At 39.4% G+C, this 26,853-nt stretch overlaps 4 protein-coding genes across 6 annotated transcripts; 2 read left to right on the top strand and 2 right to left on the bottom strand.

The window, feature by feature from the left end:
- Positions 1-131: 131 nt before the first annotated feature.
- LOC113010901 (serine/threonine-protein kinase MAK-like) lies at positions 132-11,615 on the top strand. 3 transcript variants are annotated; one of them, XM_026150170.1, is made up of 17 exons: positions 132-213; positions 2,186-2,249; positions 2,329-2,576; positions 3,716-3,770; positions 4,085-4,206; positions 4,834-4,916; positions 5,145-5,277; positions 5,524-5,695; positions 6,014-6,181; positions 7,578-7,928; positions 8,129-8,283; positions 8,361-8,482; positions 9,226-9,336; positions 9,699-9,773; positions 9,866-9,979; positions 11,113-11,205; positions 11,292-11,615. In XM_026150170.1, exons 3-17 carry the CDS (start codon positions 2,413-2,415, stop codon positions 11,441-11,443), a joined length of 2,070 nt encoding a protein of 689 aa, XP_026005955.1. In that variant the 5' UTR covers positions 132-213; positions 2,186-2,249; positions 2,329-2,412; the 3' UTR covers positions 11,444-11,615. The 3 variants fall into 3 exon arrangements, with proteins under 3 accessions (XP_026005955.1, XP_026005956.1, XP_026005957.1); XM_026150171.1 differs by lacking the exon at positions 9,226-9,336; XM_026150172.1 differs by lacking the exons at positions 9,226-9,336; positions 9,699-9,773.
- Positions 11,616-11,871: 256 nt separating this feature from the next.
- LOC113010903 (transmembrane protein 14C-like) lies at positions 11,872-14,248 on the bottom strand. The gene is made up of 4 exons (XM_026150174.1): positions 13,928-14,248; positions 12,231-12,332; positions 12,062-12,149; positions 11,872-11,947 (listed from the first exon to the last, which is right to left on the bottom strand). The coding sequence occupies exons 1-4, from the start codon at positions 14,007-14,009 to the stop codon at positions 11,887-11,889; spliced, it is 333 nt and encodes a 110-aa protein (XP_026005959.1). The 5' UTR covers positions 14,010-14,248; the 3' UTR covers positions 11,872-11,886.
- A 48-nt stretch (positions 14,249-14,296) lies between these two features.
- pak1ip1 (PAK1 interacting protein 1) lies at positions 14,297-17,947 on the bottom strand. The gene is made up of 10 exons (XM_026150173.1): positions 17,626-17,947; positions 17,177-17,339; positions 16,790-16,910; positions 16,618-16,692; positions 16,471-16,523; positions 16,240-16,385; positions 15,932-16,029; positions 15,712-15,811; positions 15,105-15,237; positions 14,297-14,904 (listed from the first exon to the last, which is right to left on the bottom strand). The coding sequence occupies exons 1-10, from the start codon at positions 17,701-17,703 to the stop codon at positions 14,792-14,794; spliced, it is 1,080 nt and encodes a 359-aa protein (XP_026005958.1). The 5' UTR covers positions 17,704-17,947; the 3' UTR covers positions 14,297-14,791.
- Positions 17,948-19,141: 1,194 nt separating this feature from the next.
- LOC113011374 (poly(U)-specific endoribonuclease-C-like) lies at positions 19,142-26,198 on the top strand. The gene is made up of 7 exons (XM_026150901.1): positions 19,142-19,249; positions 21,027-21,126; positions 22,867-22,978; positions 23,075-23,196; positions 24,321-24,433; positions 25,521-25,674; positions 25,770-26,198. The coding sequence occupies exons 1-7, from the start codon at positions 19,239-19,241 to the stop codon at positions 26,028-26,030; spliced, it is 873 nt and encodes a 290-aa protein (XP_026006686.1). The 5' UTR covers positions 19,142-19,238; the 3' UTR covers positions 26,031-26,198.
- The last annotated feature ends 655 nt before the right edge of the window (positions 26,199-26,853 follow it).

Below are 26,853 nucleotides of genomic sequence, written 5' to 3'. Positions count from 1 at the left end.
AGAAAAATAAAACTGAACTAACAAAAAAAAGTTTTTATTACACATTAACTAATTTAATTATATTGGATATACTTCTAATACAAGCCTAATCATAGGTCTGCCCATATCCGAGTTCTCTTGACTTTTATTTTGGAAGTCTTGTTGCCTAAGCGACAGCTAGCTGCTGAAAGCTAGCATCTCTGTGTTATCTCCAGCAGTGAAATGACTCCTGAGGTAGCTACACTTTAATCTTACTGATACTCAAGTTATGCAACGCAGAATAATTAATAAATAAAATGTCTATTTTTTATTTATTATGTGATATATATTTTTTTATGATAGAGTTGAAATTTGTAGCTAGACATGCTTTCTAGCTAGCTAGCTAACTCTGTTACAAACCTGTGCCAATAGTATCTGAAATATAATGGTAAGATTTTTAGACGATAATATTAATGGTTTAAGTGGTGTAAAGTTCGAAACAGAGCTCACATTTTCTTCAGTATCGTTTGTTTTCTCCTGTATTTTTTTATGAACTTCGAGAATACACGTGGAAAACATATCAAAAAGGCAGCTGTACAAAAATAGTTTTTAGAGGTATTTGAAAAGGTTGCTAAATGAAGGAGAATAATTACGCTATAAAGTTAACAGGTATTATTTTAAGGCACAAACTCTTGTCCTGTTTTAATCCCAGTCTTTTACCACAAACACAGAGAAAAGTCAAAGCTAAATTTCCACTGGAATTATGCTGTTATGTAACATTTAATTATAAATTCAACACTGTGACATTGGTGGAAAATACATGATGTAATCAAAAAGTTCTGAGAACAGGTCGATAAAAATAAAACGCTATACTTGATTAGCTGATTTAAAGTTCAAGGTTGCCTTCTCAGGCACGCCTAGACAACTCACTAAATAATAAAGTCATATATAAAATTGTGATAACAGTAAAATGATTATAAAACAAAATACCGTAACCAAATATGAGCAATAAATAGCAAGCAATATAAGTTTATTTACAATTTATAAGGGGAGCAAAAGAAAAACAGTTTGGTCTGTATATTGTTCTAATTTTGGTTTTGTACCATTACCATAATGAATTTTAAATGAAACAACTCAGATGCAGTTGAAGTGCAGACTGTCAGCTTTAAGTCAGTGGGCTGAACAAAAATACTGCATAAAAATGTGAGGAACTAAAGCATTTTTAACAAAATCCCTTCAATTCAGGGACTCAAAAGTAATTGGACTAACTGAATAACTGAAAATAAAATGTTTATTTCTAATACTTGGTTGAAAACCCTTTGCATCTTGAAGTCATGGGCATCACCAGATGTTGGGTTTCCTCCTCTTTAATGCTCTGCTGGGCCTGCACTGCAGCGGCTTTCAGCTGCTGTTTGTTTGTGGGCCTTTCTGTCTCAAGTTAAGTCTTCAACAAATGACTATCTCTGAACATCTCAAAACACCTCATAATCCCCCTCCACCAAAGTCTGGTGGAGGGGGATTATGGGTTGTTTTTCAGGAGTTGGGCTTGGCCCCCGAGTTCCCAACTTCTAATACTTCAGAGTACCAACACATTTTGGACAATTTCATGCTCCCAAATCTGTCGGAAAAATTCGAGGATGGCCCCTCCCCGTTCCAACAAGGCTATGCACCAGTGCACAAAGCAAGGTTCATGAAGCCATGGATGGATGATACCGTATTTAATCATGGGGCTATAATTACTACAGGCCCTCATTTAATCACATCTTATGTCAGTTAAAAATACACACTGACCTTAATTTGTTAAATAATGACCAACATCCTGCTTCTACCCACTGTGAATGTAGGTTAATTGGGTTTCAAATGAAACCCGGGGCTCTGGAGTTGAAGGTGTGCTCCACATGGTAGATGATTTGTTGTTGTTGGGCTACGATGCCTTCCAGTGTGTTTTTTAGCAACAAATCATGAATTCATTTTGCTGAAAAAGTTAAGGAAGCCTACCAAATTAAACATAATGAGCCTGTGTGCTAACAGTTTTTTGAAAAAGATTAAATTATACTGGTGTTTGATTTTGCTGTTTACTTGAAGATTCTACACCAAATGTGCCCCACTTTCACACTCCTCAGACTCGAAGCAGGCCTCCACTGTTAGTCTGCTTTGTGTCAGACTTTCTTAATCCCATGAAAACTTTAATCCATTTCCTCTCGCCCTTCCTCTACCACCATGAAAGACTTAGCTGGAGGATAGGTGAGGCAGAGTTGAGTGGGCAGGGCTTTTCCAGTCTTCCTCTTAAGGTAAGCCTTACCCTACATCACCCGTCTGCAGAGAGGAACATAAAGGATGAATGGATGTTTCATGCCTGTGTTTCTGCAGTGAAAGCTTTAGGGCAGCCTCACAGTAGCAGGACACATCAGCCTATCAGTTGTTGACCTGTGGACGATTGTTTATGGGCTCAAAATGACCAGCGTCTGGGATTGTCAGGGTTCCTCACTGAAGGAGAGCCAGGGCTCTGTGTGGATGATTAACCGCTACACCACACTCAAGCAGCTCGGGGACGGCACGTATGGCAGTGTGCTCCTGGGCAAGAGCAATGAGACTGGTGAGCTGGTGGCCATAAAGAGGTGAGTGCGTGGAGCACCAGTAAACGTGTCAGGGATTCACTGTGTTGTTTAGTCTCAGAAGGTTAAGCTGATTAAAGCCCAAGTGGCTGCTACAAGTGTATAGAGTTGTGTAATAAACGGGAATACAAGAATTAATACAAGCAGTAGTAGATGTCAGCATTAGCAGAAGCTGTTTTTCATCCTTGTGGTGTGTGAGTGGAAAGTCCTGTAACCTCTGCCAGAGGGAAACAGTTCAAAGAGGTGTTGAGCAGCGTAAGTTGGGTCTCCTTAAGTCTTCGAGATCCTGCTCAGACATCTAGACAAGTACATGTCCTCAGCTGCAGGCAGCTCCAGCTGTGCTCCAGTCATGTCCTCCACAGTCCCTGCAAAGCCCTCTGGTCCACAACAAAGTGGTTATGTTTTAAGTGAATAGACTGGTACTTATATAGCACTTTTCTGCTCTAACTGAGCACTCAAAGCACTTTGCAAACATTTCAATGGACGCATAAAGGATACTTAAACATTTAGACTGGAACTGCTGGTGAATTGAGCCACCGACTTTCCAATTGGTAGACCTCCCGTAGTTGTTGTTCTTCTTCTCTGAAAGTGGAGGCATTGTTGTATTTTGCTGTGTGTATGCAGACCTGGAAAATCAAGGCACTGTTTCCACAGCCTTGCCTTTTATGTTCACAGATTTCAGGTCATCTCTTTTCTTCTTGAAATCTGTCCTAATCACCTTGGTCTTCTGGGTGGATTGCTGATGGAGCACCAAGATCTTTCAGTTAAAGTTTCCAAATGTCTGTGCCATCAGCGGGTTTTAAGGCAATACCTGTAAGGTTTTGGGTCATTGAGAGTGTTTTGCTGCTCTCTATGACACGGTGAGACAGAGATAAGAGGGGAGCATCGACTTGTTTACTGTAGCATAGAATTACCATTAAACTGATATGGAGGTGTTTGAGGTTGAGATACAGGTGTTTTCTGAGAGCCAGGCACCCCTTAAACACAGAAAATTATCCAGAATTTGTCTCAAAGTCTTAACAGATTTGGATTCATTTGGGCTTAGCATTAGTTGATCATGCGGATAGATCAATATTTCTCCATGCTCTCCTAGCAAGCAAAGCTGATTTAAGATAGAAATCTGATTTATTCCACTCCAACAGGATGAAGAGGAAGTTTTATTCCTGGGACGAATGCTTAAACCTAAGAGAAGTGAAGGTAAGAATCTAATTTACGTGCTTAAATAAAATCTATTTACAAAATCCACAGTAGAGGTAAGTTGTAAATGAGCGTTCATTTTATTTCTCTAAAAGAGTTAGATGTCACCTTTAAATTGTTCTCATGACCTTTTTAATTGTAGTATAACTTGGCATACATGAATGAGCTAGCTTTATATAAATGCTACCTGAGCCTATGAGCTAGATAACTTATTTAGCAGCTTGAACTACACTTGTAGTAGTTTTGCAGTCTAATTCACACTGATCCTCTTTGAAAATCAGCTGAGGTTGCTCCCACATGTGTTTCCCAAATAGTCACTGAAGAAGCTGAACCATGCCAATGTGGTGAAACTGAAGGAAGTCATCAGAGAAAATGACTACCTCTACTTTGTCTTTGAGTATATGAAAGAAAACCTCTATCAGCTCATGAAAGAACGGTAAGAAAATCAGAATTGTGAATTTCTGTGAAAGCAAAATCGCAGCATGTGTGATGCGTTAGCCTCCTAGCTATTTCTGTGTGTTTTTAATCACCGCTGTGAATGTGAGAATTATTTGGGTTTTATTTGAGTCATCGTGTGTCGGGCTCGGTTTTTACAGAAACAAGCCGTTCCCTGAGTCAGTCATCAAAAACGTGACATTTCAGATATTACAGGGACTGTCATTTATTCACAGACGTATGTGATTTCACAGAGGTATTTTAATAAAGGTAAAATAAAAATAACTCCCTAACAACTCATGCACAACTAAATAAATAAGAAATAAAATGCTGTGAGTAGTGGCTTGGAATACATAAGATAAGAATTATGGAAATGATATTAAACCTGGTAAGGAGATGCATGCTGGACTGTTGGTAGGCCATCACCGGACTTTGTCCAAGCAAAAATGACTCGCTTCTTCTGTGAGAAGAGGAGGTGTGACTTGTAACAAAGCTTAATTCAGCAGAAACAAACAAACAAAAGCTCAGTTTTTACTATTTGTTGGTGTTAATGTCATAAAAGCTTGCATGTTGTTCTTTCTTCTTTATCCCTTCTTTCTTTTGTCCTTTCCCACTTTGCTGCTGCCAGAGAAGATCAGATGTTTTCAGAAAATGAGATAAGGAACATTTTGTTCCAGGTATTATCTGGCTTAGCATTTGTGCATAAGCACGGTAAGAGACTTCTCCTGTCTTTTCTTTACATTATTATTATTATTTTCCCGCTGTATGGTTAAGGTATCCTTTTTTTGTGCGAGCTCTGTTTAAAATCTGTGACCTGCTTCATTAGGGGGTTACGTCACGTCGTGGTTATAGTTGTAGAAGCTAATATAGAAAGTAATGCAAATCTCTACACAGATGAATATCAGCAGGGGTTAATTTGAATGCTTCTTGGCTTTTTAGGGTATTTCCATCGTGATCTGAAGCCGGAGAACATACTGTGCATGGGCCCGGAGCTCGTGAAGATCGCAGATTTTGGCCTAGCAAGAGAAATCCGCTCGCAACCACCTTACACAGATTATGTGTCCACAAGATGGTGAGAGTTTCTTTTTTTTTCTTGAATATACAAAAAAATGAAGTAACTCCAAAGGGTCTGAAGTAATTATTGCTGCCTGTCTCCCCACTCTCGCTCCCCTCTTCCTTATCTACTCTTCATCTCTGATCTATCATATAAAAATAAAAATGGTCGTAATCAAAGCATCCTCTTTGAGGGGGTCACATTTTATATTTATATTTTTTTTAAAAAGCCCTCTTTATATATTCCCCTGGGCTGTTATTTCAGGTACCGGGCCCCTGAGGTTCTGCTCAGGTCCAACTCTTACAGCTCTCCCATCGACATCTGGGCAGTGGGCTGCATCATGGCAGAGCTGTACACCCTGACACCTTTGTTCCCAGGAAACAACGAGGTGGACGAGATCTTAAAAATCTGTCAGGTGCTGGGAACGCTGAAGAAGGTGAGGAACCATCAAAATACATCTGTATTACTTTGTTACTATACAGCTGTTTTCACACATGCCCTACAGACCTGAATTTTTCTACACATCACTCGACGGAGGTGTATTTGAGAACACAAACATCTGATGTGGTTGTTTTTAAAAGAGTCAGTATTCAGCCTGGCCGCTCCCTAGTATAAAGTCTGGTAGATTATGGATTGTAGAGCTTCTTGCCTCCTGCACTCACTGGAACCAGACACATTAGTGATAAATATTCATGACTATCCCAAAACTGACCAACTTTAATAGCATCTCTTTTGCAATGATACCCCCCGTCAGTTGGACTGGCCTGAGGGCTTCAACCTCGCAGCCTCAATGAACTTCCGCTTCCCGAAGTGCGCTCCCACCAGCCTCAGGTCCCTGATTCCCAACGCCAGTGATGACGCGATCACGCTGATGAAAGACATGCTGCAGTGGGACCCTGAGAAAAGACCGAGTGCTTCTCAGGTACATTTAAAGGGAACTTATTCTGCTAATTACCAGCTCTTTTTAAGTTCATCAGTTTCTCAGGTTAAATTATTTATTTTGTGTGTGTGTTGGATTTTGTCGGCTGTGGGATTGGAAGTAATGGAAACCTTAGAGTGGTTAGTATAGTTTTATCATCCACTGTGTCTTTGTATTTTTTAAGGCAAATCTGGCTGTCACCCCAAAAAACATTTTTAAATATATGGTAAAATAAGTGAAAGCATAATAAGCCCACTTCTGATCCTGATAAACTCCAGCATAGATTGTCTGAAAAACAAACAAATAGACAGAAGTGAGGACGACTCATTAATGTTGAGCTGCAAAGTCACCCGAGTCGTCCAAATGCTTTTATCCCGAGCACCTTTGAGTACCTTGAGTGCTTCTAATTTTAGAAATATGATCCAAGTGGGAATCAATCAGCTTATCTTGAGAGTTAATGTAATACTTAACTTGACATTTGGATGTGCTGAGGGAGTGAACATCCACCAGCGTAACTCAATGCATGACGCCGAAATCGAAGCTAAAAATATGAAGAATTAATTAGGTGCTCTTTCAGAAAACAGTCTACACAATATCCAAACCAGGCCTGAAACTTCAGCTTTTAGCTGGATGAATTTCACATTTTGGATAATTACTTTAGCACCTTGAAATGTTAAGAAGCTAATATTAGCTATAATAGTAAGATAAAACAGTTAATAACTATAGTGTTCTGAATCACAGGCTTTACAGCGCAATAAAAGCAGCACACAGTGAACCTATATGTAGTATTGTGTGGAAATAAGGTTTTTTTAGTTTTGGAATTCATATATATTTAAAAGGCCGTCACATATGTGCTTATATGTAGAGGTAGATGTGTATGTATAGATAGAAAAATAAGGTAATTCTGTTATATGGGTCAAAGAATGAAACACAACTTGTTACAAAACAGCTTGAGTAGAATAGAGTAGTGTGAAGTTGGACCCTTTACACACGTACAAGACACGGACGTGGTGATAGCACTTCTTTATTTTGACATTCGGTTTTACTGTGGTTTTACAATGGGACACAGACACTCCCGCTCCGCTGTCACGTCCGCTCTCCAACTGTCACAGTGAACATATAAAGAGTCACAATCACATTCACATCCCAGCACACCTGTTCACCCCGCCCCTGCGCCGCCCCGGGAGCTCGCTGCGTCACCCTTCCTCTGCAGCCTGCCAGAGACCACACCCATGCCACAAGTAACTTGAGAAAAATAAATTGGGATGTAACAAAACAGAATATTTAATAACATAACAATTTACAAAAGAAAGCAGTTCAGTTAGTAAAAATCTTTATAAAATACAATTTTTAGTAGCAATTTCTGATGTTGTACTTTTTTCCATTGACTGTTTTCCAGGCTTTGAGGTATCCATACTTCTATGTAGGACAGACACTTGGTGCCCCACTAAAGCACTCAGAACAGCAGGCCCAGAAGAAGATTTCTGAGACAGCTGCAGATCTGAAGCCTCTGTCCCTCTGTAAGCCTCATCTGGACCCCTGCGAGCTTGTCACGACCCACGCTGAGCCTCAGACCTGCAGCCAGTCTCTCCATCAGCCTATCCAGCAGATTCCTCTTCCTCAGGAGGATATAGAGAAGAGCACACTTCAACCAGTGTGTCCCAGCACACTGACAGAGGGGCAGCAGGAGCCTCTCAGTCTGGTGAAAAGAAGACCACCAGAGCACTGTCAGCCTGTAAACATCACTGAGGTGAAGGCTTGCAGCATTAAACAGTGAACCCAATCATGGCAGGATGATTAGTATAAGGCTTGGATTTTTGAGGGAGCTAAACTTTTATCTTCTTTATTTACGCTTCCACACTGGATACAGCTTTATTTAAATATAAAGAATAACAAAAATAATAATTTAATACTCATTTCTCGTTTAACATTTGCCTCGCGTTAAATCAGCGAGGAGCCGAGAATAGACATGCCCGGCCTGCACGACGGCGGTGGGGCCAAACATCTTTCAGGTCGGTGGACAGTTGGGACGACAGTGACGATAAAGACACCGGCGTTTCCATCTCCAAAAAACCCACCATCACTTCTCTGAGGAACAGCTGTCGGTGAGAGACCCTCATCATCAGGTGAAATGTCGTCATCAGAGTTTCAGGAAACGTTAAAAAATAACGTTATAATGCAGATTTTCAGAGTCAAAGAACAACAGAGGATCAAAACTGCCAAGCAACAACGGACTGAGCCGAGATGACTCCAACACCATGTCAGCCAAGCAGCACTACCTCCACCAGTCCAGATATATGCCTGGTGAGGAAAACAGTAATGATAATAGCAATAATAATTAACCATGTTTACACATAAACGCCACAATGAAAAGAACCAAAGGTAGGTGAACATAATCCAAAAACAAAAATCCCACCTGCCCTAAATTTCATTAAACAATAAAATTAAAATATATATTCAATATATATTCAATTCCGTTCAGTTTTATATATATATCGTGGCTCAAGAGTTGGGAGTTCGCCTCGTAATCGGAAGGTTGCCGGTTCGAGCCCCGGCTTGGACAGTCTCGGTCGTTGTGTCCTTGGGCAAGACACTTCACCCGTTGCCTACTGGTGGTGGTCAGAGGGCCCGGTGGCGCCAGTGTCCGGCAGCCTCGCCTCTGTCAGTGCGCCCCAGGGTGGCTGTGGCTACAATGTAGCTTGCCATCACCAGTGTGTGAATGTGTGTGTGAATGGGTGGATGACTGGATATGTAAAGCGCTTTGGGGTCTTTAGGGACTAGTAAAGCGCTATATAAATACAGGCCATTTACCATATATCACCAATTCATGACAACAGGAACTTTATATTGTACTACAAGGAGCCTACAATATTAGAAAGAAAACAACAAAACTTATAAAAGGACACAGGAAATATGTCACAAAATAAACCTTAGCTTGGCCTGATTGCAGCTTGCTATTACGTTAAGGTGTCTGGTTTCTTAATGTGCAGACTGTACAAATGTACAAAATTTCACCCTGAGCTGGGTTTGTTTCATTGTTGTTTCAGGCATAAATCCAAAAAGCACCTCCTCAGTAAGAGGCCAAGTGTCCAGCAGAAAGCTGGGAGTGTCCTCGTGTTTATCCAGAGGACACGGCCTGGAGATCCCTCTCAGGAGAGGCAAGACAACTTCATGGATGCATATTAGAAGTTTTATCATTACACCGTTGAAAGACACACATTTCCCTGCCTGCCCTTCTCTGTACTGTTGAATATACTCACAGTTTAATCAAATGTTTAATGCTTTTAGGGGATGCTTTGATTTCAATCGCAGGCCTAAATTTTCTAATCTGATTTGATCAAACTCAACCCAGCCCAACCTGGTGCTCCCAGGTCAATAAAGGTCAAGTGAAAGTTTATGTGATGCAAATTTGTTAAGCAATGAGCTTAATTATACGTCCACCTAAGACTTCTTCAGCTTGCGTTAAGACTCTTTCTCCTCTGCTTACTCTTACTTTTGGTTTCCTCTCACGTGGTTTTAGATGTTGGTCTTCCTAAAATACCAGATAAGACGCCTCTAAAAGAAAAGACCTCAGAGGATCTTGATCTTTTGAAAGGTATCGCTTAAAAGTGTGTTAGGGCTTCAATTGTATTTTTTCTAATGCCTTAAAGAGGTTAACTGCAACTTGTGATGGGGTTTCTTCTTCAGATTCCTTTGTGAGCAGCTCCAACACCAAGACGTTCATGACACCTTTACAAAAAACCGAAACAGGAGCAGCCCGACAGAGGGTTATACTGGCACCCATAGGAGACGCCTCTGCTGGTGAGAGCCTTTCATTACTCTTCTCTGTTTCTGCAGTTTTTATTAGTTGAGCATCTACTGGCACGAATCACACGGTACTAAAAATGTCCCGATGGTTGAGAAGCTTTTCTAACTCCATGGCTTCTTTCTTCAGATCCTTCATGTTCTGAGGCACAAACACCTTTAAAAATGCCATTAATTCCCTCCTTAACCAAACTTTAGCTTAGTACCCCCTAGATTTAGAAACAGCCATGAGCAGAGTTATATTTTTTTAGTTTTAAATTTTAGTTTTCATTTAAAGTTAACATCAGTTGTTCTTGGTCAACAATCGGTTTTTACCCCTCGGCCAAACAAGGCTGATGGGGTACTGTCATCAGCCTGCCAGGTGGGCGGGCAGGCAATGCTGACAACCAAGGATGTGAACTTTCATTTTCAGTTAGCGTCAGTTATTCTTGGTCAAAACATTTGTAGTCATTACACTTGTTTTGATTAATTCAACTGCAAGTTTAAGTGTTTTTACTCAACTGTGAAGGGGAATTTATTGCATCCGGCTCACAGGCATGTACAGTACTGTGCAAGTGTTGAGTCACCACTCTTTTCTTTATACATTGCTACCAAGGAGCCAGACTTTCTTGTAATTTTTAAAGTGGTCTTGAGCAATACTTCTCCAGGCATGAAGGTCTCTCATAGTTTTGCTTTGGTCACTGGCTGCTTGAACCAATGTTGCATCTACACATAACAGACAGCTGAGCATTTTCAGGTGCTTTGTTGCTAGCGGCCTGTTGCAAAAACACACTTCTTTAGTTGAGTCTACAAAAAATGATAACACAGTTTGACATGCATAAAATCTAATTTTTCACTAACCAGTTTTTGTTTTTGCTGTAATTGCTGTTGCCTTTACATCTGCACGTTCCATTAAATCGTTGCACTTAGTTCATATTTTCCGAGCCAAATATAAAGGAATGAAGGGTGGCTCAAGACTTTTGCACAATAATATGCAATACAGTCATGCCTGTTGTGTAAATTGTTTCTCAACCAGAGGTTATCTTCCTAAACGTGAAGAAATTTTGGAATTTTATTATAAGGCACTGACGCATCAGTGGAAAAGGCGGCGTATCCGTCCTCTAAACTCAGCTTTTTTTCGAATCTTTCAGTCGATCTGTCGTCTGCTGCTGATCTGAGAGTGGAGCTGCAAACCAAACCATTGAAAAGCAAAACCTTAAACAAGCTGGCACCCTCAAATGAAGGTAAGACAAAAAGAGCGGCACACACTGTGAATAAAAAACAGTGTAAGCTATTTGACATTATCTTGTGTTTTTTGTGTTGATTTCAGAGTATGAAGGATGGAAAAGCAGGAAACTGAATTCTCAGGTCTTTGGATTCATCACCAGCACTCCAGCGAAGACCAGCCTCTCCAGGAGCTCAAACTCTCAGCCAGTGACCGGACGAGTAGACTGGACCGCCAAATACAGCGGCCGCCGGTAGCGCAGCAGTCTCTCGGCTTTCCAGCGGAGTCCTGTGAAAGGTTCCCAGAGTAGGAAGTGTGTCTGCCGCTGCTATAAAATATCATTCAGTGTTGTATGAGTCAGTCGACACTTTTATCTTCGTTATGTTAAATAACAGGAAGTTTAATAAAGTAATTATTTAAGTGAGTGAATATTAGTATCATGGTATTTTTTTTGTATGGGTCGAAAAATTACATTTAAGCACAGCCAAAAACTTTATTTAAAAATGTTTTTCATACAATAAAGAAAAAATAATTGATAACACAACTGTGTGATCTGAGGCAGGACAGGCTCCAGGAAGCCCTTTCTATATGATCACATTTTTAACAAAAGTATGACTGCAGTAAGAAAATAAATGGTGAGGAATGCTGTAAGTTTGATCTTTTATGTATTCACAGACTCACTAAAAACGCTTATTTTGGCTCAAGATTTGTGTGATTGTGTCTTTCCCATTCTGGCGAAGGTCTTCATCAATACCAGCAAACTGAAAACATAACAAATGTATATCACTGAATGTCTGAAAACAGCCTACATGATGCAGAATATTAAAATATATTATCAGTGAGCAGGTACAGTTTGACAGAAACTGTGCTTTTACCTCAATAAAGTCATCAAACCAGCTGGCATGAACTTCCAGGAGCCGAGAAATCTCAGTCCCATCACCACACAGAGAGTTCCTGCAGTGCCTGCATTCAAGGAAGAGCAAAGATTTGCTAAGTTCGGGAAACTGAACTCGTTTAAGCTGTTTAACACCTGAACTCACTCACCGGCTGAAAGCCACACATTCCTGGGGTTTTTAGATGTCAGATAAGCGCCGACCGCAGCCAGCACGCCAAACAGCAGCCCTGCGACCAGAGAGGTGACACTGCCTGTGGAGGAGACGTTGTTAGCTGTCATCGAAACACCCCCCTTAATGTTGAACACTGACCTACATTTACCAGAATGCCTTGTAAAGGTAAAGCAGCTAAGTGTGCACTCGGAGCTGCACTACAAATGCACAGCTAGCCATAATTCAGCAACTGCGCTCTTCATGAAGGCTTTAATGGTGATTTTGTTTTTCCATCAAAGTTTTATTTTAAAATCTACTTTAGAGACTGAATGCTTGTGTTACGATGAGTTTCTAGATTTTATCTGCAAAGCTTACATTTGAAAGACATTTATTTATCAGGGATTAACCACAAACACACTGAGCTTGCGTGAAAAAAGACACCTTGTGCTGATTTAGCCTCTAGTATATTTTCATTTGTTGTCCCTTGGCAGGTACAAACAATAATAAAAAGCTAATTTCGGTTCTTCCCTTGTTCACAGTGACTAATTCCACATGTTTGATTTGGGAAATTTTGTTCCCTACCACACCCTTCCTGACAAACTTCAAAGGGGTTTGTCTCTCCTCACAGCACTGAACCTGGGATCTGTTACTTGTTGGACAGATATGTAAACCACTATGCTATAGAGCCACTATAATAATAAATATGCTATTAAATAAAAATGCATATCCAAGATACAAGTAGGTTGATATAAAAACAAAAATGCATGCAAAGCCTAAAAATACTGGTGGCTGCCAGTTCTACCCCTCAGACTCCTAATAGATGCATCTATGTTATCAATTTGAAAACCCAGGTCGCCCACCCACCCAGCAGGGTGACGACAACACCCAATCTTGAGGCGACTGAAACCCAACTCACACCTTGTAACCTTAGTAACTCTACAAGGTAACAGCTCCACTAGAGGTTAAATACATGTGTTGATTTACCAAATTTAATATGATTTTTCATCATTTTTCACACTTGATTACTTTGTAGCCCTGGAGTCATAGTTCATTCCTATTTTATTTTGCCAATATGTGACAAACTTGTGAAATTTAAGTTCTCTCACAAAATCAGTTTTCCAAGTACTGGAATATACACTCTGAGTGTTTGGATGCTGCCTGTGACCAAAAATATTAAATTTCCTTCAGATATGATACTGTAGGCTGTGCTGATGTTTTTTTTTTCAAGGAAATTCAAGCTCTCAGGATTTTATGTTGACCCTCAGCCACACCTTTGCCATTCTGTATTCCTGAGGACATAGGAGCAAATGGTTGGTTTAAAAAAAATTAATTGACCTATCTTAAGTAGATTTAGGTATTTGAAAACGTCTCCATAGAAAAAGTTTGAAATGCCTTTGACTTCACCACAGAAATATTTGTTTGTGAGCAAACTAATAATAGTAAAGAGCTAAAAATCCGGCAGTTTTTCTCTTTAAAAAAATGTGATTAATCAGCCTGGAGATGGTCAGACAGGAAGCGTTTAGTCAGCTGGACAAAAATATATGTGTGGATACATTGGCGGTATGCCTCTTGTGTAAAATGACGTTTGATGTACTTAATAAAGTGGCAGGGCAAAGGTGGTTATCTGTGTCTAAAGTCCGCTTTAACAGGGTTCATGTCATGTAAATGTGTCTATTCTAAAAGGCTTTCGCCTACCTGCTTTCACATAACCTACGACCCCTCCTGCCGACACCAGAGCAGCATAGCTGAACCCAATCCAGTCGACAGCCATGAGCATAAAGCAGCAGCTTCTACTGCGATAAACCTACAGCGAGTTTAATTAACACGGTGACCACAGGTCGTTTTAACTGGTTACTTTAACTCCTAACTGTAAAGTGAAGCCAAACACAGCCGATTAAAAGACACTAAAAGTTTGAAACAGTCGTTTCCACTGATTGTCACTTAGAAACTTCCCGAATGGAGAGTTAAGTCTTTCACTTCCGGTGGCTTTTGCATGCGCTTTCAAATTAAAAGAACGTCTAAATTCCTGACTCCCCTACAGGAGGAAAAGAGATGACTCACGAGGACAGAAAATGTTTTTATTTAAAAAAAATACACTCAGCAGTTGTGCTTTATCTCACCTATAACAAAATGTGTACAACATACCAAGATGCTGGCAGACGTCCAGCCTAAGCTGTTTTAAGAAAGGTTCTGAGCTGTGAAGAAAAATAATAAATCTTTGTTACATTACATCATTGGTAGCTTCAGACTCCAGGCACTTTTTTGCATTTGCCACAGTGTTTGTGCTATGATGTCTACTTTTATATAGAGTAGTTGTCTGTGTGCAGCCTGGGGAAACTCACGAACATGGGTCTTATTATAGTCCACTTTCCTTTTGTTTGACGTGTAACTTTCAGTTTGATTCTACAAGAACTGCCAGTCTTTTGAATGTTATGAAATATTATATCATCCATCTTGTTCTGCTTTTCTTTCATCAGCGATAAGTTCACATTTGATGTAGAACACTGCAGGTCGTCAGAACAAAAATCCACATGTGTATGGGTAATAAAACATTTTATTCTATTTTCCACTGTTCTTTTTCTTCTTCTTCTTGGGCTTGCTCTCGTCTTCCAGGACGACGACTTCTGTGGCAATTCGGACTCTCTTTGTCCTTAGAAGTTCGGGAAGTAGTTCTACGGATAAACACAGAGCAGGGTGTTAGCTCAGGTTTACATTCCCTTGCCCGTAGGAAGTGATATGAAGTAGAGAAGAACAGATCAGAATGTGAGGTAATGACTCAATGATCCGATGAGCGGGTCGCACATTCAGGCGAGCTGAGTGTCCCCTCACCGATCATCATCATGAAGCAGCTGAAGTGTTTCCACAACCTCACCTTCAGATGTTGTTGCTTGGGGTGCTTCTTCCTCAGTGATCTCCTGCTGCATCGGTGAAGTTCTCCTCACAGCAAGGCATGTCAGTCTGGCTGATGTGTTCACTTCCCCAAGGAGTGTGGGAGGTTCCAGCTCCTGATGGTCAGCAGAAGTATTAGCTCACCGGGATAATCATAAATATACCATATTTATTTTAAACAAACTTAAGTTTGAGTTTGTTCTTGTTAAAAGGAACCCATCAAGATATTTTATCTTATTGTATTACTAATATTGTCAGCAAAGTTAATGCAAAAATAAATACATAAATTAATAAATTAAAAAAAGAAAAATCAGCATCTATGATCTCTTTTAGTCGACTAAAAAAAATGCTACAGGAGAGAAACCCGGAGGACCCAGCTTCTTAGTGTCCTTGTGCATACTTAATACTTAACTCAATACTTAACCCCAAATTTGTCAGTATAACAGGCAAAAAGTGCACAAAAGCCCAGAATAAAGGTGACGTATGAATGTGTGTGTGGGTCTCAGTGTCTTGTAGTCTACAACAAGTCCATTTCCACATTAACAAAGAATGCATGTTCTCCAGAAAGCTAATATCAGGACGCAGCGTACCTCTTTAAGATGAATTTTCCACATTTTGATGAAACCATCATTTGAAGCAGTCACCACCACAGAGTAATCATCCACGTTCACACTGTCGACCGTCTTCACTCTGACATCACAAACGGACACAAAGATAAGCTGACTTCTTCCCCCATCACCACGCGTATCAGAATATTGACAGTATGATCTACGCATGATTGGTGGGAAAACAATGAATAAATGAGTTCACCTGGTTTCGTGAGCCTTGAAATCACACACCCATTTTGCTTTCTCCACATCACACAACCTCACAGTTTCATCGTCTCCTGCAACGGCCAGGATGGAGTTCTGAAAGATAAGCGGTGGTTGTTTTTATAGATATGCTTATCCTTCATATGAAAATGCCTCATCTTGAGGGGATCAACTTCTTGAAAATTGACAACAACACTTAATGTTGTGTCTGTGTGATTCTACCTCTGAAAATGTGGCATTTACTTTGTGTCAGAACTGTAGTCAAAATCTGGCTTTTGGATAATATGTCATGGTCAGCGAGCTCACGTTTAAAAAATTGACAGAAGCGATCCTTTTGGGGTTTGCGACCGTTCCCGTCACAGTGGCTGTCTCCAGCACGTAAATGTTCACTTTGTCGTTCATCACAACCACGTATCTGTCCCCGTCTGGTGACCACCTAACAATGTGTGCATCTGTCAGGTGTGCAAAGAACACAGGTTTGAATCATAAATGCGTCAACAATTTCCTCACCGCCCAAAAGGTTAAAGGGGAGCTTACTCTGTTTTATGTTTTTGATGAACGCTGATCTTCCATTAATGAGATTCCAGGTTCTGCATGGATACAAAGACACAACGGCCAACATTGTTTATCAGTGCAAACGGATCATCTGAATCATCTACCATTAAAGAGAGCTGTGAAATTTACCTCAGTGTCTTATCGGTCCCAACTGAGAGCGCAAGCTTCCCAGACGGATGGATGGACAGCGATGTCACATGACCTCTGAAAGACATCACAGCACAAAGCAACACTGACGACGCTACCAAACATAAAGAAACAACCCTCTCTGTGTGTCTGTGCCGTCTTTCTGTGCGCTTACTTGTGAGCTTTGATGGATTTCAGACACTCCCACTTCTTCGTGCTCCACACACACAGGAGTCCGTCCTCTCCTCCACTCAGTAAGTGAGACGTCCCGTAAAACTCGAGGCAAGTGATGGTACCTGTGCAGGAAGTCAGTCAGCACCACAAGCAGAAACCAGGCAGACGTTTACGTTACTGCTTTGAGTTTCCACCACCAAAAAAAACCAAAAACAATCTAAACCTCAGGTTAATTCAAATTGCTGAGAAAATAATTTGAAATAAACTGAGTTTAAACAAAATATCAAGTCAGCACACTTTGAATTATTCAACAGGTCACTTCTATATTAGGTGTTTTTGATGTTTAACTGAAGAAATCAAACAGACTAATTACAATTTACAAACTCACCGTCATGATGCAGCAAAGCACCGTGCTCGATCCTTTTCTTCATGTTGTACACTTGGATGGTCTCATCTTTGCTCCCCGTCACGACAAACCTCTCACTGGCAGCCACTGCGGATACTGAAGCTGTGTGAGCGTGATGTGTGAATTCTGCTTTGGCTGTCCACTCCTGCATGACAATTATTTTTAAAGAAAACTTTTTATAACAAAACAATTTATTTGCATATAAATTAATCCGCAGACTGTTAGAGAAAAAGAGTCATGAGTCACGAAACTTCTTACATTACACTCCTTTCATATACTGGGCAATGAATGTGCTTCATAATCAAATAAATACTGCATTGCATACAAATCATGTTCATCATCCAACCAACAAACACTTGAGCTTGTTATTATTACAACTTCACACCCTTTATGTGACACACAGGTCGTTGCTTTGTGAGACTCCAGCTTACCTTTTCGTCAGTTTTTACTTGATAACCGAAGGTGATCTGTTCATAACTGCCAGCGACCAGCTCCAACACAGCTGCCATGCTGCTGGACTACAGTGAGCTCAGCTAGCCGGCTAATTAGCTTTCCTTAAAATTTGCCGATTTTCTGAGCAGATTTCCTCGAGCAGTTTGTGTAACAGCTACTAAAACAGTAATAGAACACCAACAAGAGAAAGGCAAGGACAGTAAAAAGCGTGGTGCGAATGCTCGCACGCGAAAAAGGTAACTCTTTTTAGCTAAACACACGTTCAGTCCCAAAATAACATGTGGAGTGACTGCGCATGCGCAGACGCACTTTTTACCATTTGTCGTTAAGACTTTTTCAAAATAAAAGTCGTCATCGTTCAGTTATGTTTTTTTTACGTTGATTTTCAGACTCTAAAAGACTGGTGGGAAATTTAATTATTCCAAGGGACCACAGGAGAAACTAAGACTAATCTTTGCCTGATTTTCTATAATTTTGTAATTTTGAGTCATGGTAAAAAAAAAGAAAACAAAAGAAATAAGGTTTTATGTATCAGGACATAATAAAAAAAAATCATTTGTTCCTTGCTACCAGTACAAGCTCAGCTGAACAGCAACATATAAAACATTACACAGTGTTGCTATTTATTTAATACAAACTAAGACAAAATACAGAAGGAGCCTGTTGAACCACCTTTAATACCAATAAGTTGAAGTACTTGTGTTTTCTGTAGGACTTTACCAGTTTCTCACATTATCGTGGCAGGATTTTGCCCCACTTCTCTTTACAGTGTTGCTTCAGTTCATTGAGGTTTGCCAGCATTTATTTGTGCACAGCACCATTTTAATCAGGATGAGATCTGGACTTTGGCTGGGTCTTTTCATTTCATTCTTTTCTTTTTCTGCCATTCTTTTGTAGATTTGCGGCTGCTCGTGCTGTTCACTGTTCATTGACACGATTTCACCCAGGTTTTAGTTGTCAGGCAGTTATGCCTCACATATGACTCTAGAATATTTTGGTATACAGAGGGGTTCTCGGTCGACTTAGTTACTGCAAGCTGCCCAAATGCCTTTGCCTCCAAATTAAGCCGAAATGATCATAAAACTCCCCAAACTTCTACCTTGATATCTGAGCTCACACTTACTGATAATAGTAGTTGATGATTATAATAATTAATTGAATGCATTTGATTGTGAAAACATTTACCTTTAAAAGGGATTGCAAGTGCGTGTGAATTCCAAGTGAGGCTAAAAAGTATTGTTATGACCCTAAAACCTCCACCTTTATCACATGTTACTTATTTTTCCTGTTTCAGAGGATTACACCTTTTCTCACACGGAACTGCAGGATTGACATCCATAACGAGTTTACTTTGACAATGAAAAGTTTGAGTTGAGTTTATGGGGATAGAGAACAAAATTACTGTAATTTATCCCACGTCTGACGAGCGAGGGGAGGGGGTGGAGAGCAGCGTTTACGCTCCTGTCTTGTAATTGGCTGGCTCCCTTGGTGACGTCATGATTGACGGCTGAGTTAACCGTCTGCGGATTCCGGTAGTTTGTTTCAGAGAGCATAAGAAAAGTCTCAGTGAGTTTTTCCTCTCAACAAAATCATGTCGAGAAGGTGAGTTTGGGATTTAAAAAAACGCACGCGCAGAAGGATGACTTAGCGTCTTCTCAACTTTCAGAGAAATTTAAATTTGCGTGTTGTCGTTTTCAGCCACTTTTCGGCCGTTTCAACGCGTTTGTTTCCGTCTAACGAAGACATGTTTGATGTAAACATGTAGTTACAGTGTAACGTCACACCTTTGATGGTTCTCCTCGATAGTTTTGTCACGATAAAGTCCGGGTTTGTTTCCCTGACAGCTGTTCCTCAATGCAGACTGCGCTCTGTGCATCTGCTGCGTGGACGTCATGTGCGTAAGAGGAGCCTGCAGCGGGGTCTGGGAATGATTAGTGGGTTGAATTATACAACAAACAGGACATGGAGAACTTCATGGAGAGCCTCCTCTGCTGTAATAAAACTGTAGTCGCTCCCTCCTGTACTCAGGCTAAACACAGAGGACCTTCTGCCTCAGTATGTGCTCCATCCTGTCATCTGCTTCTCGCTCAACGTATTGTAACGTGTCAGACATAGGGTGTGGTTGTTAGTCCGCCTCAGTGCAATTGTTTTAGCATTTATTGATGTAATTGAAGAAAACTAAGGCAGAGATGTTATAGTTTTAGTGGTATCTGTAGGTTTCACATTACAGCCCTCCCACATTCACTGATCCATGCAGCTGTAACTTAATGATGGAGGTGGGATCATTATTTAGAGCTGAAGCTGAAGTTTTCCCCGCTGGCTTTTTAGCTTTCATCTGGCGCCATTGTGCTATCTAACAAAGGAGAAGACTTACAGCATAACATGTGATAGGAGACAACACAAAGCCTTCAGCTGCTGCTTGTGTTGAAGTCAACAGTCTTCACTTAATTAAAACATTATTTAGATCACCTGTGTCGGACAACCTGGGTTTTAATGGAGAGTCATTGTGCATGGCTGTATAGATATGTGAGTCATTTACACAGCTAAGCACTGCTGTTACTATGTGGGAAACTGTTTTTATGATTTAGATAAATAGGTCCTTAACTGTATCACAGGCGCCTTATGTTTTAAACCTAAGTAACTGAGAATTTAAAAAAAGAAAAAAGAAAAAACGACACACATCCTGAAACAGATGTACAAGCTGCTTTCGACTGAGGCACAGGAGTAATGTATGTTTGTTTTGGAAACGCCGTTTTCGTTTTGTATACCTTACTAATTCATTCTAAGAAGAGCAGTTAACTTCCTGTTAACTGCTTTCCGCAGAAAGAATTAGTCACATGAGTGGGGAAAACAAAATTGTCACGGCAGATTTCATCACCAGTAGTTTGAAACAAAAAGGAGGACTATCCCAAACTGCATGGTAGCTATGAAAAACAACAAAGTAAACAGACTGCCCATTCACTCCAGTTCCTCTCAGTGCATAGACAGCGTGAGAAGTCACTTCTCTTTTAATCTGAATAGTGGGAGCAAGTATATACTGAGAGAAGTTATTTTAGTGTGTTTGTCTGTAAAACTCTACTTGAGGACAGAAGAAATAGCAAAAACATGTGAACATTACACCCCGGTTAGTCATTTCTTTCTTCTTCTTTTCTTTGTCTTCTTCGTTGTCTTCTTCTTTAAGGGGTCGGCAAAACAGGTCATCTGCCTCGCAACCTGTACCGAGCGTCCTCTCTGTCACGTCAACCCTCTGCGTCTCTTCCTTTTCCATGTCCATGTTTCCATTCACACATACACGGCAGTTTTTAGGCCTGCTTAATAATTCACCATGTTTGTCTGCCTGTGTTTTTTTTTTTTTAATTTATTAATTTTTATTTAACAGTCAAAAGGCCGATCAGGACCTCACCAAGGTACTCAACCAGCTCTGGCACCTGGATAAAAACCGCCTGAGACCTGGGACCGATTACAGGATTTCCCTCCAGGTCAGTGCTAAAAGGGCATCGCAGCTTTTCTGCAATGCAAAGCAGGCAGTCACTGATGCATGCAATAAATGCAAACCTTTGTGTGGACTGGAAGCCTGATGGGGGTTCTGGAGTGTAGGTGTTTTAATGTATATTCAAACATTTACAGTGGTGACGTTCTGTGAGCGTTGTTGCTCAGTGACAAGTACTTCTGAATGTTATTTGACAAAAAAGTTTTGTTTTTTAATCTGTTTTATAATGAAACTGAACAGATTGAAACGCTTTGCAGTAAATAAATCAGAATGTTTGGAGTTCTGTGACAAAGCTAATTTAATTTTAGACATTTTAAAGCTAAATCATAATTAGAATCACAATCAGAATACTTTAATAATCCCCAATGAAATTATGCTACAAAACACTAAAGACAGCAGATAGAATTCACACAATGATGAACATGCTGTCATTGTTAAGTCCAGTCAAACCATCATGCCCACACAGGATTCCTATTCCATCAGTTAGCTGTTAGTGCAGATTACTGGAGTCACAACACATAACACTTAGTCATAACATAATAACTAGTAAGACGTCTTGATGCATGCTCAATCATCCAGGTAAGTGAATCTCCAAAAGTTGGGTTGTCAGTGGGAGAAACGTTTCGTCACTCATCCAAGTGACTTCTTCAGTCTCAGCACTTTCTCCCGCTGAAAACGCTACATCCACATGAACAGAAATAAACTTTTGGAGATAACTAGTAAGATTAACTTTGCAATGGTTGGTTTGAGTGCACCATCACACTGAGTGCTGTTAAAAGTTAAGCCCGGCTCATTTCTGATTTGTTGCACATTTTCCCCGTCACACAGTGCCAGGTGTGGGGAGATGTTGTTCTAGTTTGTGCCTTCACTTTAGGCCCATATGTACTGGGTAGTGCCAGAAAAAGCTAAAGCAAGAAATGAAGGATGAGTCATGGTGTTTAGCACTGTTGCCTCACAGCCCACTGGTAAATTTTATCTTAATTCTTTTCCTTCAGTGTTTCAAGTGGTTGAATAAAATAGAATAGAATTCAACTTTATTGTCATTGCACATGTCACAAGTACAAGGCAACAAAATGCAGCTCGCATCCATCCAGAAAGTGCTTTAGCAATAATATAGATATATTATATAAAAATGGGTCTATTAGAGGAATGAGGGTGAAAAATATGTGTCTATTATGGGTATGTTACAATGTACATGGTATGAAGGTATGTTATGAATATGTTATAACTATAAGTATGTACAGGCTGTAGTGAGTGTACAAGCTATGAACAGGATATAAATATGAAAACTATACAGAATTATGAAATATGAACTATACAAGTCATAAACAGTTGTAAACAGTTGTAGAACTATAATTATTGTATTGTACAGAATGCTTGTCTATACAGCATTTACAGTCGTGCAGTTTAGATCAGTGTGGCTAATTTCTACAGTGGTTATATAAAGTGCTAATGGTGTGGAGTGGTGGTTCAGTCCATGTTATTATTGTGTGTATGAGGGTACAGTCGGCCATTTGTTTGTTTTTGTCCATTGTGTGTGTTTTCAGTTATAGGTTGCTGTGTGTGTGTGTTTAGTGAAGTTGGCGTCATCAAGCAGCTGCTTAAGTGTATTTAGCATTGAAACTGGGTGATGCTTTTATGAGCTGCTTACATGTCAATTATTTATGAATCCTCATATTTGTTTGTTCAGTTTTAACATGTTGCTGAATGTTTGTGTTTTTATATTTAGGGGAAGGCGGGTTATGTGGCTCAGGGCAGTAATGTTGCCAGAGACCAGGCCAAAGCTCCACTCTTCACATATGTGAATGAAGACAAACTGAAGAGTATTAAGACATATGAATGTGAGTATGAGTCAGGCCTATAAAGGTTTTCTTTATTATGTTTATTTGGAACAACAGCGATTAAACAGTTTAATGAGGTTACACCTTTTTATTCAGATTTCATCAGCTTGCTGGACAACTATGAGATGTCTACAGGTGTGTCAGAGACGGTCACCTCAGAAGAGCTCAAAGAGAACAAGCTCTTTATCGATGCCATCGTGGAGACAGATGTCATGAAGGTACAGCGGATTCATAGGAGGGCATGAGCTCAGAAATAATTTAAGCTGTTGTTTACTGATTGGTTAGAGAAAAGTAAAAAAGAGGTGTGGTAGATGTTAAAAACAAATAAACAGCAGACCAATATGGAAGTCGTTTTATGCTTATATACAGAATAATGAATTTACAGTCAAGGGACCACATCAACGAACAATTATCTAAAAAATAAATGAACTTCTGCACTCATCAGCCAGACACTGTTAGTACACTTTAAGTGTATAATGAAAACTGTACAATTGTTAACTATAACTGCAAAATTTTGTTCACTTGACACACATTTATTAAAAAAAAGATTTATAATTTTCATTGTAGTTTACATGCCTTATGTGCATGTCAATAATATACAGCTGACAAGAATGCATGAACTGTTTTTTTTTTTGTAGGCTTAACTAATTCACATGGATTGAAATGCCACTTTTTGATACCATTTATAAAGTTATGTATCCAAGAGTAAACTTTAAATGTAGTCTCTAAATACAGGAAATTTGACTTCATAAATTAATGTCCCAAATGATGTAATGTAACACTGAGTATATAAAAAAACAGATACTGTGTAATGAAACAAAAATGATGCCATACTATGATTTCATAAGATGTTATATAGGTACATAAATGATGAGTCATTTTAGTCTGTCGGTCGGTGGTTGCCAGGCAACACAATGACATTAGAATATCTGATATAGATAAGAACCTTCTGGGGCCAAAGATGAACCTGTGTGTCAAGTTTAGTTTATCATCTCCAGATTGTGTAGGAGTTCAAATAGAGATTAGTTTATTATAGTAAGATTAGATTTTCCTGTGACTCATTACTTTAACTTCAGTGTTGTGTTTAAGTTTGCGTTGGGGGGAGGGGGGGGGGGTATTTTTTATTTTCCAGGCACTTTTGATCTTTTGATCTATGCCGGCTCAAATTTTCATTCCAGGCATTGATCTGTTTTTTGGTTTTTTTTGCTCTTTTTTTTTTTTTTTCAAGGCTAAGAATTAATTTTCTAATGTAACGATGGTTTATTCCGATACTATTGATAGGTCACATCTTTTACTCGGATGTCTGAAATTTCAAAGTATGTTACTGTGTTTTTATTCTTAGTGTGCTCACCAGTATCTGGTCAAGAAGGGGAAGTCACCATCAGACCTTGGGCAGTTCAAGAGACAGCTGTATGACATCTGGTTCCGCCTGTACCACAGGGACAGGAGCGGAGGGTGAGTAACTGTAACAACAGGGGGCGCTGCTGCAATGTTTAAAAGAGAAGGAAGGGACCGGTTTGAATGATTGGTTAAAGGCAAACTTAAATGAGATCCAGGTCTGGAGCAGAACACAACTCAAGAATCAGTGAAGAATCTAAAAATAAAACACAGTGTTCCCTGAATGTGTTTTGGGTTTATTTTTTGTTTTTTTTCTGTGTTAATTAACAGCTGCTTTTGTCTGAAAAGGCTGACAATAAACTACATGTATTTAAATCTTCCTGAGGTTAACCTTGTAACTCCAGCCAAATACTTACATCTGTTTTTGTGACACTTTTAATCATAAATAAAAAATGCTTCCAGAAATTAGCCCCAATGTAGCAAGCACAATGAAAAGACTGATATTTAACATTATACAGTAACATTATAGCCTTTGTTATTATTGTCATCTTTATTTTTTTTCATCTCATTTTCACAGTTCCACAGGATGAACAACAGAGTGTGATAACTTAATTCTAATTTCTTGATCAGAGTCACTAGATTATCTACATTTGGGTGTTAAAATGATGTTAACACACTGTAATACATAACTCACTCTTTAATTTTTTTACTTGAATTTTTAATTTTGAAAGTTCTGAACACCTGGATCAATGACAGGTGACTAGGAGGAGAAGTGTTGAGTACAAATGTGCAGAGGTTATAATCTTTGTTTAGTTTAATATTTAAAATGTATTATTTTTCTAGTTACACTGAAACAAAGAAAATTTGTTTTATAAGATGTGACAGTTTGTCTCTTCCTACAGTTTGTGCTTTTTAACTTATCTTTTTAATTACAATAAAACAGCATAGGTATGATAATCACACACAGCCATTAGAAAGGTTTTCCTGTATAAAATATAATGGAGTCATTCATAAATTAGTCGTTAATGAGGCTTGGTTACTTGAGGGTTAAAAGTGAGTCACCGGCTCTGCTGCCATCTGTGCTGTTATCCTTCCAATGTTAACATTGTAGATAAGGCGTCTTGATATGAATGAGGTCATACAGCACTGAGAGACTGAACTTAAGTATCTCTGGGTGTGCTGGTTGGTTTTATTTTCATTACAGTGAGGATTCCTGTGGATTTGAACATGTGTTTGTGGGAGAAGCCAAATATGGAAAGGAGATCATGGGTCTTCACAACTGGGTGCAGTTCTACCTTCAGGAAAAGCACGACCATGTGGACTATAAAGGCTACAAAGCAAGAGATAACAAAGACACAGTAAGAAACTGATACAGCAGCTCGTTACTGTAAAAGCACTGATTGAAAAGTAAATAGCCGCACATGTCGCTGAATTGCATTTACTGTTTTTAAAGCCTGATGAGGACGACCACGTCCTGAACCTGCAGTTCAGTTGGAAAGGCTTGGTGAAGCCCGTCGGTGGCTCCTTCATTGGTGTCAGTCCAGAGTTTGAGGTCGCTCTCTTCACCATCATCTTCCTCATGTCGACTGAGAAGATGACGTCTGTGGTGGTGAAAGTGGACGAGTACGTGCTGGAGCTGGTCGTCTGTCGGCACGGGCAATCCATCGGCACGTCCTATCCCAAACTGCTCAGCAGCAACAACAGGGATCTGTAACTTTACACCAGCCGAGAGTTTGCAAATGTTTTTGTTTAAATCGAAACCTTATTTCAGTGCAGTATAACCCAGTATAACCCTAACATAAACCTGGATCAAGTTCTCTTTGCACTAAACATGAGAAGTATATACCGGTTATTGAACACATTTTTGTCATATGAACTGTTACAGACAAAATAAAAAGTGTTTTGTTAACAAAATGTTTGTATTTGTATTCTGTGTTAGGAAAAAATAGCCCTAATATTTTAAGTCTTAGTACAGCGTGTAAATGAAAGTGGTAATTTTTCAGAAACTAGATCTCCATTTTAAGAAATTTAAAAACAAAAAACAAAGTATGAATACATACAAACATGTGTGATAAACATGTGGATTTGACCATTTTCACGGCTACTTGCCGTTATTTGAGCCTGAGAAGTATAAAAACCAAGCCACATCTTTGAATAAGTAGTCTTTTTTAAAGTCTTTTTTAAAGGCTGTCTTTATGTATATAAGAATGTTTTAGCCCAAAAACAGTAAGTCTTTAAAAGAGACTGAAACTAAATACAGAAGATTGTTATTTGGCAGTGTAGAAAGATCAAAACAGTTTGAGAAGTGGCTTTTGGGAAATAAATAAAACGTAAAAAAAGAATGATCTACTGTCCTGGGGAAAAAATAAAATAAATATTGAGCAGTAGATAAACAGACTATTTCAAAGTTTCACTGCAAAGAGAAAGATGTGTACTATGAACCAAATAAAAGCATCTGTAAAAATCTCTGAACCGTCTTTGAATTGTGTGACAGATTTAGATCTGACAGTTTCTGACAGTATGTCACTTGAAATATT

Source organism: Astatotilapia calliptera, chromosome 18 (assembly GCF_900246225.1).
Source record: "Astatotilapia calliptera chromosome 18, fAstCal1.2, whole genome shotgun sequence".
Lineage (NCBI taxonomy): Eukaryota > Metazoa > Chordata > Actinopteri > Cichliformes > Cichlidae > Astatotilapia > Astatotilapia calliptera.
The sequence above is the reverse complement of the archived record's forward strand: the minus strand, read 5'-3'. Positions and strand labels throughout refer to the sequence as shown.

Coding starts and splice junctions, on each gene's coding strand:
- pak1ip1 (XM_026150173.1), bottom strand. CDS start 17,703: ATGGCAGCTGTGTTGGAGCTGGTCGCTGGCAGTTATGAACAGATCACC. Junction 17,340..17,625: donor AAGTAAAAACTGACGAAAAG/GTAAGCTGGAGT, acceptor ATTGTCATGCAG/GAGTGGACAGCCAAAGCAGA. Junction 16,030..16,239: donor CTTCTGTCAATTTTTTAAAC/GTGAGCTCGCTG, acceptor CTTATCTTTCAG/AACTCCATCCTGGCCGTTGC.
- LOC113010901 (XM_026150170.1), top strand. CDS start 2,413: ATGACCAGCGTCTGGGATTGTCAGGGTTCCTCACTGAAGGAGAGCCAG. Junction 4,917..5,144: donor AGCATTTGTGCATAAGCACG/GTAAGAGACTTC, acceptor TTGGCTTTTTAG/GGTATTTCCATCGTGATCTG. Junction 9,980..11,112: donor CATAGGAGACGCCTCTGCTG/GTGAGAGCCTTT, acceptor CGAATCTTTCAG/TCGATCTGTCGTCTGCTGCT.
- LOC113010903 (XM_026150174.1), bottom strand. CDS start 14,009: ATGCTCATGGCTGTCGACTGGATTGGGTTCAGCTATGCTGCTCTGGTG. Junction 12,333..13,927: donor CGTAGGTTATGTGAAAGCAG/GTAGGCGAAAGC, acceptor TCTCCTCCACAG/GCAGTGTCACCTCTCTGGTC. Junction 12,150..12,230: donor GAATGTGTGGCTTTCAGCCG/GTGAGTGAGTTC, acceptor CCTTGAATGCAG/GCACTGCAGGAACTCTCTGT.
- LOC113011374 (XM_026150901.1), top strand. Junction 21,127..22,866: donor ATTACAGGATTTCCCTCCAG/GTCAGTGCTAAA, acceptor TTTTATATTTAG/GGGAAGGCGGGTTATGTGGC. Junction 22,979..23,074: donor GAGTATTAAGACATATGAAT/GTGAGTATGAGT, acceptor CTTTTTATTCAG/ATTTCATCAGCTTGCTGGAC.